Source organism: Heteronotia binoei, chromosome 7 (assembly GCF_032191835.1).
Source record: "Heteronotia binoei isolate CCM8104 ecotype False Entrance Well chromosome 7, APGP_CSIRO_Hbin_v1, whole genome shotgun sequence".
NCBI lineage: Eukaryota > Metazoa > Chordata > Lepidosauria > Squamata > Gekkonidae > Heteronotia > Heteronotia binoei.
Window position 1 is genome coordinate 107,224,737 of NC_083229.1, and position 12,901 is coordinate 107,237,637.

The window sequence follows — 12,901 nt, forward strand, 5'->3', positions numbered from 1 at the left end:
AAGATCCCGCAGAGCCCTTATAGCCTCCAGGAGGGCATTCCACATTCCTGGTGCTGCCACCGAGAAGGCCCTAGCCCTTGTGGAGCATAACCTGGCCTCCTTTGGTCCAGGGATGGTCAGTAGATTTTGTGTCCCTGAACACAGTGCTCCCTGGGGAACATGTGGAGAAAGGTGGTCCTGTAGATAGGCAGGGCCCCAACCATAAAGCGCTTTAAAGGTCAATACCAACACCTTGAAACGGACTCGGAACACAATAGGTAGGTGGTGCAGCACTGGTTAATGTGCTGCCGACGAGGGAGCCCCATTAACAGCCGTGCCACAGCGTTCTGCACTAGCTGTAGTTTCTGAGTCAGAGTCAAGGGTACCTCATGTAGAGAGCATTACAATGATCTATTCTCGAGGTGATTGTAGTGTGGATCACCACTGCTAAGTTGGCATGCTCCAGGAAGGGGGCCAACTGCCGCACCCACCAGATCTGGTAGTGGCTGCTACCTGGGCCTCCATTGTGAGAGAGGACTCCAGGAATACTCCCAAGGTCTTGACCTTAGGGGCCGGTATTAATGACACCCCATCAAGAGCCAGCAAAGGGATCTCCCTTCCCAGACCACCCCGACTCCATAAAATTGGAGCTCCATAAAGCAGAAAAGATCTAAATTTTGTTTTATAGAATTCCAGAGAAAAAGGTAAGGATTGCCCTCCAGAGTGGTAAAAGAATCTCATAAATCCAGATAAATGTACTTTAACAGACTCAAGAAGATGAAAAGAATAACATTTCCACTAGCTGGAAGAGGCAAAATGAAGGCCTGAACAACTGAAATTGCTTAATCATATGCCCATCCAGAATTCAGGAGTTTACTTTTTCCATAATGGATATTGCCAAAAACACATTATTTTAGATTTAGCATAATTAATAGAAAGCAGATTATCACGACAATACAAAATGAAAGCTTGGAGAAGACATCTTATTCCTACTCTTGAGTAAAAAAGAAGAGCTACATCATCAGCATTCAACAGAAGTGGTATAAAGTGAACAACCAAACTAGTAACATGAGAATAGTTAACTTGTAGTTTGTTTCGTAAATCATATAAGTAGAAGTTAAATAAATCTACAGCCAAAACACATCCCTGTTGAACACCTTTTGTAACCGGTACTGGGTTATAGTTATAGGACATATTAAATAAACCAGTTATAGGATATCATATTTTCATTGAAGTTGAAGTGTGTAAAGAAAAAATCAGATGTAATAATTGTTTAGGACTTTCCACCTGGTTTAATTGAATCCAAAGCTTTGTGCTTGAGAAGTTATCAAAGGCTGCCCTGAGGTTCATAAAAGTGGTAAACATTTTCCCCTACCTGGCTGATTAGACTTTTGTAGGGCCTGTAAAACAGAGCTGTTCTGCCAAGTTTTTGGATGAGGTGACGGGCATCTACCTATTAGATCAATTGGCCTCCCCTACTGTACTGTACTACTGTACGGCTGTACTACTCTTCTGTGCTATTCTGTAGTACCATTCCGCAATACTATTTTGTTATGTCATCTTGTGGGACCATCCTGTTGTACTTTACTAAATGTTGTAACTGGTTTTTATTATGATTGTAATTGTATTGTGATTTTATTACTATTTATGTTGTACTCTGCTCTGAGCCCCCAAATGGGGGAATGGGTGGAATAATAATGTAATTAATATTTGTCAGTGATAAAAGAGAGCACATATGTGTGTTGTAATGCAGAAGAAGCCTTTTAAAAGCCAATTTGTTCTGGACCTGGTATTGACAAATTGTAACTCTAGCTACGAAGCTTTAGTTGTAGATGAGCTGCATATAACTTTCCTGGTATAGACAGCAGGTTGATTGGTCAATAATTGCCCAGAGAATGAATCCTTCTTATAGTATAAGATAAGTGCTCACAGCACTCAAAAGTACAGAAAAAGAGACAAAATGCTGTGTGAGAAGCTCCCCTTTAGTATACAATGATACACCTGACAGAGATTCTGCACTTCCCCACTAATCACATCTAAATTTACTTTACAGTATATTCACACATAACATGCACTAGTAGACACAAAAGGTACCCCACATACACCAATGAATTATCATGCACCACATGATAATATGGTGACACAAAAGGTACCCCACATGCACCAATGCATTATTTCCCACTTGCAGGAAAGGGTGGTATATAAATCTAAATATTAAATCTAAATTAAATTAAATTAAATTAAATACAACAGTCCTTGTTGGATGAAGTCTTCGCAGTCCAATGAAGTATGTGAGCATTCCCCAATAAAATGATGCTCTGTATAAAGACTCTTTAAGACTGTAGAAAATTAATTCATAATCCAAATGATGTGATTCTGGTGACTTCTTGTTTCACAAGAAACTTCTTCAATTGTAGTCAAACACATCTACACAGTGAAAACTGAACTTCTTTTCTCTCAGAGGACATAGTAAACTCAATTCCAACCAGCTACAAATGTCTTCTTACAATGCCTTCATACAAATGCCTTCACACATGAAGGTGCCACACGAACGACTTCATCCATCAAGGACTGTTGTATTGTACTTGATAATGCATGGATGCATGTGGGGCACCTTTTGTGTCTACTAGTGAACCCTTCTTATACATGAGAACAACAAATGCTTCTCACAATTTTTCAAGAATTTTGTCAGCTGAATCTATCACAACAAACAAGCGTTATAAAATTGGAAAAAGTTCTGGAAGCATCCAATCTGGGCCAGAAGTCTTACTGGACTTTAATTCTTTTATTCGAGAAAGGATTTTCTCTAATTCAACTGGTGACCATTTGGAAAAATTATTCAGAAATAGAGTAAAAAGATGAAAGAGTAATGGGTTCTTTCTCATTTAAAAGGGTGGTAAAATAGTTTCCCCAAAGATTCATTGTATGTGTGCAGTTTTCTCTATTGGAAAAGGTTTATTACTTGTGTTTACCACTTGACAAAAGGTTTTACTATCATGATAACATGAAGCACAAAGCAATTTTTGCCAGGTTAGAATGCAATAACATCTTTTCCTTTTATGGACATATTGGCAATACTATTTTTATAGACTAAATATTTCAGTAGAAATTCCTAAGCATTTAATCTTTGAAATTAAGAAAAATACAATATTTTAGGGTGCTTTAAAGTTATGGCAAATGACATTAAACCAAGAAGAACCAGATTTAGATTTTTCCTTTGGTTTTGTCATCATACAAAAGGAACCAAAAGAGATAGAAGTTGTTCATAAGAATGAGTCACCTTCTCAGGAGGACTCTTTATAATAGTTTTTTTTAAGTCTCCAAAAACTGGGGACTTGAAAGCAAAAATCTTGTAGGCCATATCCTGGCTCTGTGGGGGATGTTATTAGAGCTGAAATTAATATTTCTCACAGAGTTATCCACAGAAGATGAATTGACATTTCCTAGCCTTAATTCTAAAAGCAAGACAGCATGATCATTGTCACAAAAGTAACCAAGAGAAATAAAGAAATCAGGTCTATAATATGAGAGGATACTAAAATGAATAATATTGCGGCCTCTATCTGAAATATAGGTAAAGTCTCCTTTGCTATCAACATTTTGGTTTTCATTAATAACTGTAAGACCAAATTGAAAAACATTGCCCACCAAAATTAACTTGTTCATCTTCTGCTTTCTGTTGGCCAAACATTACATTAGTTATTGAGTTGATCTTCCCTTTGAGGGCACTTATTGCTAGGACTATGAAGGGGCTTATTGCTAGGAGATGCTAACTGATTTTTAAAAGAATCTGCCTGGGCTAACATAAAATCATTCTCAGTGGTGATCACAGTCGAGAATTCAATACCGCTTATATTGTACTGAAGCAGCGCCATAGAATGGTTTTAAAATTGAAATACATAAATTATGGTTTTATATGTTTTATTGGATCGATTGTATTGTATAATGTTGTGAGCTGCCCTGAGTCCGCTTGCGGAGAGGGCGGGATATAAATTGAACAAAATAAATAAATAAATAAATAGTTTGAGAGTTTCTTGAGAATCTCTGTATCAAAAGAATCATTTCCTAAAGTTACTGGAGAATTTGCTCTGTGAATTGAGTTAATCAAAAGTTCGGATTTATGGTTTTCTGCTTTACTTGCTTAGTGAGGATGCTAAAGACAGGGGACCTTCCTGCTTACTAGTGGGTTAACACTTAAATTCTTGAACAACCCTCTGTATAAAATAGTTAAATTTCCACCTTTTTGCCCATATCACAGTTGGAATTTTCTTAGAATAAAAAGTTAACGGAACTTTAATATGGGTATGAAACCCAGACAAGATGAAAATAAATCTTCAGATTAATTTCCAAACATTGACTGACCCAGAAGTTCATAAACATGGTTGAGAATACATCAGCTATCATTCCATTTTGGTCTAAAAAACCCCAAACAAACAAACACCCTCCATGGAGTGATAAGCAGAACCAGGGCTTTTTTTGAGCAGGAACATACAGGAATGCAATCCTGGCTGGCTTGGTGTCAGGGGGTGTGGCCTAATATGCAAATGAGTTCCTGCTGGGTTTTTTTCCCCTACAAAAAAACCCTGTGAAACAAAGGAGAATTTAGGGGTGTGTGGCTTAATATACAAATTAGTTCCTGCTGGGCTTTTTCTAAAAAAAAAAAAAAGAAGAAGAAGAAGCCAAGAACAGAACCACCCGGCAGGGATTTAAAATCAAGGAACTCTCATTAGAGTGGTCCCAACCAAAGGGTGCCAAACATACAAGTTCCTTGAATCCAGGTGACCTAAGTAGCATATTATGCAAATTTCTGCTAATTATACAAATCAATAATTAAATTGTTGTGTTATCTACAGGTTGCTTTGCATCTCCTCTTGCTAGCTCCCATCCCGTTGCCCATTTGGGAAGGATGCTAGAATACATCTTTCTACTTTATTCTTTGCTTATGCCAGGATTCCTTTAGGCTCTCTTCTGAGCCCAACACCAAAGTTACTCTGGGAGAGAGGGAGAAAGGCAATGTTCTCTGATCTCTGGTTCTGTCATACCAGCATCACACGACTGCAAGTGCTGTACAGGAACCATGCAAGTAGAAGTTCCTGTGTAGGAAATTCTTGCTTGCTTTGCTTCCAGGTTTTGTACCCTTAACAATACTATGAGCTTAAGAACATAAGAACATAAGAGAAGCCATGTTGGATCAGGCCAACGGCCCATCAAATCCAACACTCTGTGTCACACAGTGGCAAAAAATTTTATATACACACATACACTGTGGCTAATAGCCACTGATGGACCTGTGCTCCATATTTTTATCTAAACCCTTCTTGAAGGTGGTTATACTTGTGGCCGCCACCACCTCCTGTGGCAGTGAATTCCACATGTTAATCACTTGTAGCAGTTAGCCTGCTGGCAGAAATGGAAATCCTCACAGTCAGCTGAAGTATGTTTTTAGGTTGCTATTCCATGCACATCTATTGATTTGAGGGGTTTTCATAAAGCTTACTGTCAAGTGAAATGTAAACAGGATCCACAACCCTAAATTCCAAATTACTCAGCAGTAGATCATCTCCATTTCAATGGGACTGTCTCTCAAACAAGCGTGCATGGCATTGTAGCCTTAAACATTTTAAATATCTCCTCATTTTTTTTGAGCAGGAACACAGTTCCAGCGGGCTTTGGGTCAGGGGTGTGGCCTAACAGGTAACTGAGTTCCTGCTGGGCTTTTGCTACCAAAAAAAGCCCTGCGCAAATCAATGGTGATGCCAGGGTGTGTGACCTAATAAGCAAATGAGTTCACGCAGGGCTTTTTCTACAAATAAAGCCCTGTTCCCAGTAACATGCAGTACTGTTGAGCCTAAGAGTTTCTTTGCTCCAAGAGTTAAGAAACTGACTACAGAACTTCAGATTAATATTACATAACCTAAGCCAGTTAACGGACTCCTAAAAAGTGCTTTCTCAGACTCCTTGCCAATTACAGACTATACCGCTACTCCAGCCCAGGTTTGTAGAACCTGGATTGTTTTTTTAATAGGCATACTCAGTCAAAGCACATGTTGACAATCAGTATGTGGAAGATAAATCAAGTACAAATCAAGTAACAAGAACAAATCGGTATTTTAGAGTATTCAATATATATATATAGCTAGAAGGAAGACAGTCCGTCTTTGCAGAAAATCTCAATCTCAACATTTTTATGAACATTCTGAACGTTAGTGGGAAAAAATGTTTGAAATGGGGCTCTGCAAAAAGAAAATAATTACAAACCAGTCACCTTCATTGAGATTTTTCGATGTGAAATGCCCACAGCTTCCAAAGATGTCTGAAAGACTGGAGTAATTACACATCCTCCATCTACTAGGTAATGCCACCTAAGTTTGGCCCCTTTTGATTTGCTAGTGCACCATCTAAAATTATTATACAGTTCTTCTGAACATATGAAAGATCACTTGCTCCTCTCAACCACACAGAAAGAAATGAGTAGGGGATTGATCAATCCCTTTTTTGAGAGAGAGAGAGAGAGAGAGAGAATTACTGTCGCTTCTGTGGAATGATTCAGAAAATCACAAGAAGGCATGATATATATAAAAAAGAAAGCTGTGGTTCTGGGTCAAACAGGTATCAGGTGACCTGCCTAGATTTTGAGCACAACCTGGCCAATGTAGCCACTGGGATGTCCCAGTTCCACATTTGTTGAGAAAGAGGGGAACAGATTAGGAAGGCACTTACTAGAGAAAATTTCCCAGTAAGTAAAAGGGTGTTCAACCCATTCCCCCCTGCAAATGGCCCTCGAGCAGCAAAATAGTAAACAGAGTTACATCCTTCTAAATTCAATGAAGCCACAGAGGTATGCCTCTGATTAGGAGAGCTCTTTATGTTATTTTCCCCCCAGCCTACCTTGAAAAATGGCAGGAGATAATAAGTGGGTGGAGAGGAAGGGTTAAGCATTCCCTCTTGGTCACTGATTCTTTTGTGTAAATGCCTCCAAATTCTACAATTCAGGTACAAGGAAAACATGGTGTTGGAACCCCAGTGCATTCTTTTTAACATCTTGTTTGGTCCCAAGCAGGGTGTTCTTTTGTAGCAGGAATTTCTTTGGATATTAGGCCACACACCCCTGATGTAGCCAATCCTCCTGGAGCTTATGGTAGGCCCTGTACTAAGAGCCCTGTAAGTTCTTGGAGGATTGGCTACATCAGCGGTGTGTGGCCTAATATGCAAAGGAATTCCCGTTAAAAAAAAAAACCCTGGTCCAAGTATTTAGGCTTATTAGTGAACTCATCCAAAAACAGCAAACTGCAGATACTTACAACCAGTAAAGTAACATCAGCAGGAAAGGGCAGATGATGACTGCCTGGAGAATTTGCCAGTCCCTGCAGAGGGCAGCCAAGCCTGGCATGAGGAATTGCCCTGCCATTGCAACAAAGCTTGCCACCATGGTGATCATGAAACGGTGACCAGGAGGGCACAGCTCGATCCCTGAAAAAGAATTGAGAAAAAAAATGTTATGATGAGGAGTGGGGATAAAGAAAGAAGTCTATTATTTTTGGAATTGTGATATACCGTACTTATCACAGTTACAAATTCTGAAATAATTACTGAGGGTGGGAAAAGTCCACGTAGCTCAGTTACAGGGGTGGAATTCTAGCAGGAGCACCTTTGCATATTAGGCCACACACCCATGAGCCTTGTAAGCTCTTGGAGGATTGGCTACATCAGGGGTGTGTGGCCTAATCTGCAATGGAGCTCCTGCTAGAATTCCATCCCTGCTTAGTTATATTATTTTTTAACAGAGATTCGCCATTGTTCAACGTTTGGAAGATTACTGAAGGATTCTATCATGACATGGGGTAAGTGGAAGTTTTTAGCACCCAGCTTTATATCTCTATCCATTTTTCAAAACAAATGAATCAAAACCTTCTGCATTTTGTGACCATCTAGCCATTCAAGCTGCCAGAATTCCTCAAAATTCCCTTATTTAAAGAATCCCAGTTTTATCTGGAGGTTTCTATCTGGTACATTATCTAAGAATCTTGCTGAAAGCGGTCAATGCCTAAACGGGAGACCCCCCCTCTCCTGGATACCCCATAAATGGTGTCTTGAGTTCTAATGCTAGAATGGCAAGATACAACCTAAAACCTAAGAGAGCCAGTTTGGTGTAGTGGTTAAGTGTGCAGACTCTTATCTGGGAGAACCGGGTTTGATTCCCCACTCCTCCACTTGCACCTGCTGGCATGGCCTTGGGTCAGCCATAGCTCTGGCAGAGGTTGTCCTTGAAAGGGCAGCTGCTGTGAGAGCCCTCTCCAGCCCCACCCACCTCACAGGGTGTCTGTTGTGGGGGAGGAAGGTAAAGGAGATTGTGAGCCGCTCTGAGACTCTTCGGAGTGGAGGGCGGGATATAAATCCAATATCTTCTTCTTCTTCTTCTTCTTCTTCTTCTTCTTCTAACATAAATATAAAAAAATATTTCTTGCATTCCAGGAGTCAGATTTTTCAGCCGAAAGAGGGAAAAAGTGAAATGTGAATGAGCCAGAGTGCAGCCATGTCTATGAAGACCAAGTAAAGAATTGTGGTGAACGTTTGACCCCGTGCTGAGCCAGCACTGCTCTCTGTGTTTTCAGCTGAAGTCTCTAAAAGTTTGCATTCCTTGCCTCATAGGGCAAACTAACCTTTAACACAGATGCTGTTTTCATAAACTATAGTAGTCCACAGTTCATGCTGTGCTTGTAGTGTACCATGGGTTAACTTAGTAGTACTCTTAAGTATGTTAAGAAGGAAGTATAGATTGTTTTTCTATTGTTTTGGACTTGGTGTTGTTTTGAGCTGTCACTGCGTAATTGGAGTAACAGTACTGCAAGATCCTGATGTCAATTTGCCTATACGTGCTTATGCTTTTGTCTGTAAAGTTCTCAGTGTCTTGAACTTTTGTTAACTGAATAAAGACGTTGCTTCTACTGAATAGGGCTGCTAGGACCAACTCAAGAAATATTTGTGGGTGGAGCCAAGAGACTTTGGGGGCGAGGCCAAAAGCAAGGTTGCGACAAGCATGATTGAACTCCAACGGGAATTCTGGCAATCACATTTAAAGTGATAACATGCCTTCCAGTTTGGTGTGGTGGTTAAGTGTGTGGACTCTTATCTGGGAGAACTGGTTTGATTCCCCACTCCTCCACTTGCAGCTGCTGGAATGGCCTTGGGTCAGCCTCTGGAAGAGGTTGTCCTTGAAAGGGCAGCTGCTGTAAAAGCTCTCTCAGCCCCACCTACCTCCCAGGGTGTCTGTTGCGGGTGGAGGGGGAGGTAAAAGAGATTGTGACCGCTCTGAGACTCTGAGATTCAGATTATAGGGCAGGATATAAATGCAATATCTTCTTCTTCAATATCTTCCTTTCATTTGGAAATAATGAAGGATAGGTGCACCTTTATTGGGGGCTCATATGGACCCCCTGGTCCAATCTTTTTGAAACTTTGGGGGTATTTTGAGAGGCACAAGATACTATGCTGAAAATCTGGTGCATCTATCTCAAAAAACAACCCCCCTGAGCCCCAGATACTCGTGGATCGATTCTCCATTATACCCTATGGAAACCAATCTCTCTAGGGAATAATGGAGTGCCCTGTAGATATTTCCTTCCCTGCCCCCACCTTCTGATGACCTTGAAGCAGGGGGAGGGCCTCCAAACCAGGGTATCCCCTGCCCCCAACTGGGGAGTGGCAGCCGTACTACTGCACATAGTTTTACTCATTTGGACCCCTTCAATTTAATCCAAATTTCTCCATCACAACAGACTTAAGTATGGAAATTGTTCACCTGCTACAACAGAAAGTAAACAATACAAACAGAAATGCCAGTAAGACTAATATGTGCAAAGAAATAACTTTTAAAGCATTTTTCTTTTTATACTTTTCTTCTCTCCATGCTTCTGAGATTCCATATTCCAAGACAAAAGGTGAAACTGAATTGTTCAAACATATTAAGTATGACTAATTCTTGCATTCTCCAAGTCTTAAAACATCCCAGAGCCATCGTTTCTTAGAATTTTATAACATTTTATCACAGCCTAATATATGGTCTGAAGGGGTCCAGACCAGCAACCCTGCTGAGGCTAAATTGATGCCGTTTCACCTTGTATTTAGATGGAGCTTTATAAAGGAAGTTTTACAGCCCTTGGAGTTTTATAAAGGAAGAAACAGGAGGGGTTTCAATGTAATGAATAAAAGCATGCATTTTAGTTCACGTAGATTTTACACTTGCCATAAATTCTTGGTATAGATTATGATGATATGTGAGATATTGTTGGTTGATTTGGAAAATTTGAATTGTGCACTAAATAATTAAATAAAAGTAAAGCCACACAAAATTATTCTTAAATAACTATATAGAAAATGTATTCCCTTTTAGTATTTGTTAATTTAGAGATCTGGCACATGCTCTGAAAAGTATATAGTATTTTAATCTTCATAACATCTATATGCACCCAGATTGCCAGGAGGTATGGGTTGGGTTGCCATCAGTACACCCAGCTCTATCTACTGATGGATGGCCGGTTTGTCTGTACCCCAGAAAATTTGGATCTGGCACTGAAGACCATGGCAGGGTGGCTTAAGCTGAGTTGACTGAAGCCGAATTCGACAAAGACAGAGGTCCTTTGCCTGAGTCGCGGTGGCCCGGGAAGGGAAATCCCCATACCAGCTTTTGATGGTGTGCCTCTTGCAATGGCGCCCAAGGTCAGATAACAGCCACTGCCAAATCCACCTTTTTTCATCTTAGGTGGGCAAGGCAGTTGGTCCCTTTCCTCGACCGCGGCGACCTGGCAACTGTGATCCACGCTACAGTCACCTCAAGATTGGATTACTGTAACACCGTCTACATGGGGCTGCCCTTGTCTCAAATCCAGAGACTGCAGCTGGTGCAGAATGCAGCAGCTAGGCTGTTATTGGGGCTTCCTATGCAGGGGCACATACAGCCTGGCCTGCAGGAACTGCACTGGCTGCCGATGGTGTACCGGATTCGCTACAAGGTGCTAGTTATTACCTTTAAAGCCCTATATGGCCGAGGACCTGTCTACCTTAGGGACCATCTCTTCCCATATGTTCCCCAGAGGGTACTTAGATCAGGGACACGAAACCTGTTATCGATCCCTGGGCCGAGGGAGGCAAGATTGAAGATCATTCGAGAGAGAGCCTTCTCTATAGCTGCCCCCTATTTCAGAAGAAGCAAGAGCCTTGCGAGACCTTGTCCAGTTCTGCAAGGCTTGCAAGACAGCTTTATTTCAACTTGCTTTTAATCGATAGTCACATATAAGGATACTCAAGAAGACTGAAACTGAAACAATTGGAATGTATTATTAGCACCACATTGTTTTTAAAATGTTTTAATTGTTATATTGTTTAAGGTTTTAATTAATGTTTAATATTTGTACATGTTTTTACTGTTGTGAGCCACCCTGAGCCTGCTTTGGGGGGGGAGGGCGGGATATAAATCCAATAAAATAAATAAATAAATATAAATTATAGAACATACTTCAACTCTGTGATATGTTACAATGTATGTTACATTGCTACCTTTGACAAAACCTATTGAAATGCTTAATCTCATCCTATACTATTATTATTTATTCAATTTACTGAATTGCCCCATTCTGGCCTAAGCCAGACTCTGGGCGATGTAAATCATGTAAAACAATACCTAGGTTAAAAACAGCACAATAATACAAATTAAAACAATACTGTAACAACGTGTATTTTGGGGGTATTTTTTAAATATGTGCATGCGTATGTGCTTGTGCACATGTGTGTGTGTACACCTGGAAGTCATGGTGACCCCCGGTGACTGACCTCCTTACTGGGGGCCTGAAGGATATTTAGAGAGGTGGTTGAATAAAACCTGCCCCTGCCTCCCACTTCTGGTATTCCAAGGAAGTCTCCCGTTCAAGTACTTGCCATAGTTAATCCTGCTTAGCTTCCAAGATCTCACCAGATCAGGCTTGCCTGAACTATCTCGGTCAGGGCACTGTAACATCCTGTATTGTAAGAGATGTAATTATTTTTACCAGCCTAAACCAAGACTGAAATGAAAAAAAAAATCAAATAAAGTTTTTAAAGACTTATTTCTCCCCCCTCCCACTGCATCTGCAAAGTTTAAAGAAAAGTTACCCAACTGATAGTTAATCTGTGATAGCTTTTTTAAAAACCACAAATAACTGAATACAAGAACAAAACAAAGCAAGATTAGTCTTGTAGAAAAGGATGAGTTGCTGGAGTGGTTTTCTATCTTACATAGGTAGTTCCTGTCCTCCAACATTCCTCTCGTTGCTCTGCAGCTCTGCATACCTCCTGGTATTGTGTGGGTGACACAAGAGAGCAGGCAACTGGGATGTCATGTGATATAGAGTTAATGGAAAAGGGAAAGCTATTGACAAGTGGCCATCTTTATTCCTCATTTTTACCTACTGTTTGGGTGTCAAGTGTTCTGTCTCTAATAAGTAGAAAAGTGATTATGGACTGAGGTAGTCCACATTTTGTCTAAATACCTGAATGTCAATCATTCCTGCCTTCAGTGCCCCCAACTTGTGTGGGGAATGAACAGGAGGGGCCACAGGCTTTGACATAAGAAATCTGCCAATAATTAGGCATGCAAAAAGAGATGTTGAAGAGTGGGTTGCTAAAAGCATCAAGACAAACAATAAATATATATTTAAAAATATCCACAGCAGAAAACCAGCCAGAGAAGAAGTGCGGCCTTTGAATGACAAAGGGATTGCTAAAGGAAGATGGGGAGATGGCAGAGAAGGTCAATAACTTTTTTGCTTCAGTATTCACTGCAGAAAGTCTGAAGAACTGAGCCAAATTTTGGTGGCCAGAGATGACGTTCTAGACCTACTAGGGAAATTAAAATTAACATTTTGTCTAAATACCTGAATGTCAATCATTC

At 40.4% G+C, this 12,901-nt stretch overlaps 1 protein-coding gene across 2 annotated transcripts in view; it reads right to left on the reverse strand.

Annotated features, from left to right (window-relative positions):
* The window catches only part of SLC22A23 (solute carrier family 22 member 23), a 159,336-nt gene that overhangs the window by 34,172 nt on the left and 112,263 nt on the right, over positions 1–12,901 (reverse strand). For both annotated transcript variants that reach the window (XM_060244172.1, XM_060244170.1), the window contains exon 4: positions 7,281–7,449. In XM_060244172.1, the coding sequence (XP_060100155.1) occupies positions 7,281–7,449 (169 nt within the window). The remainder of the gene's footprint in view (positions 1–7,280; positions 7,450–12,901) is intronic.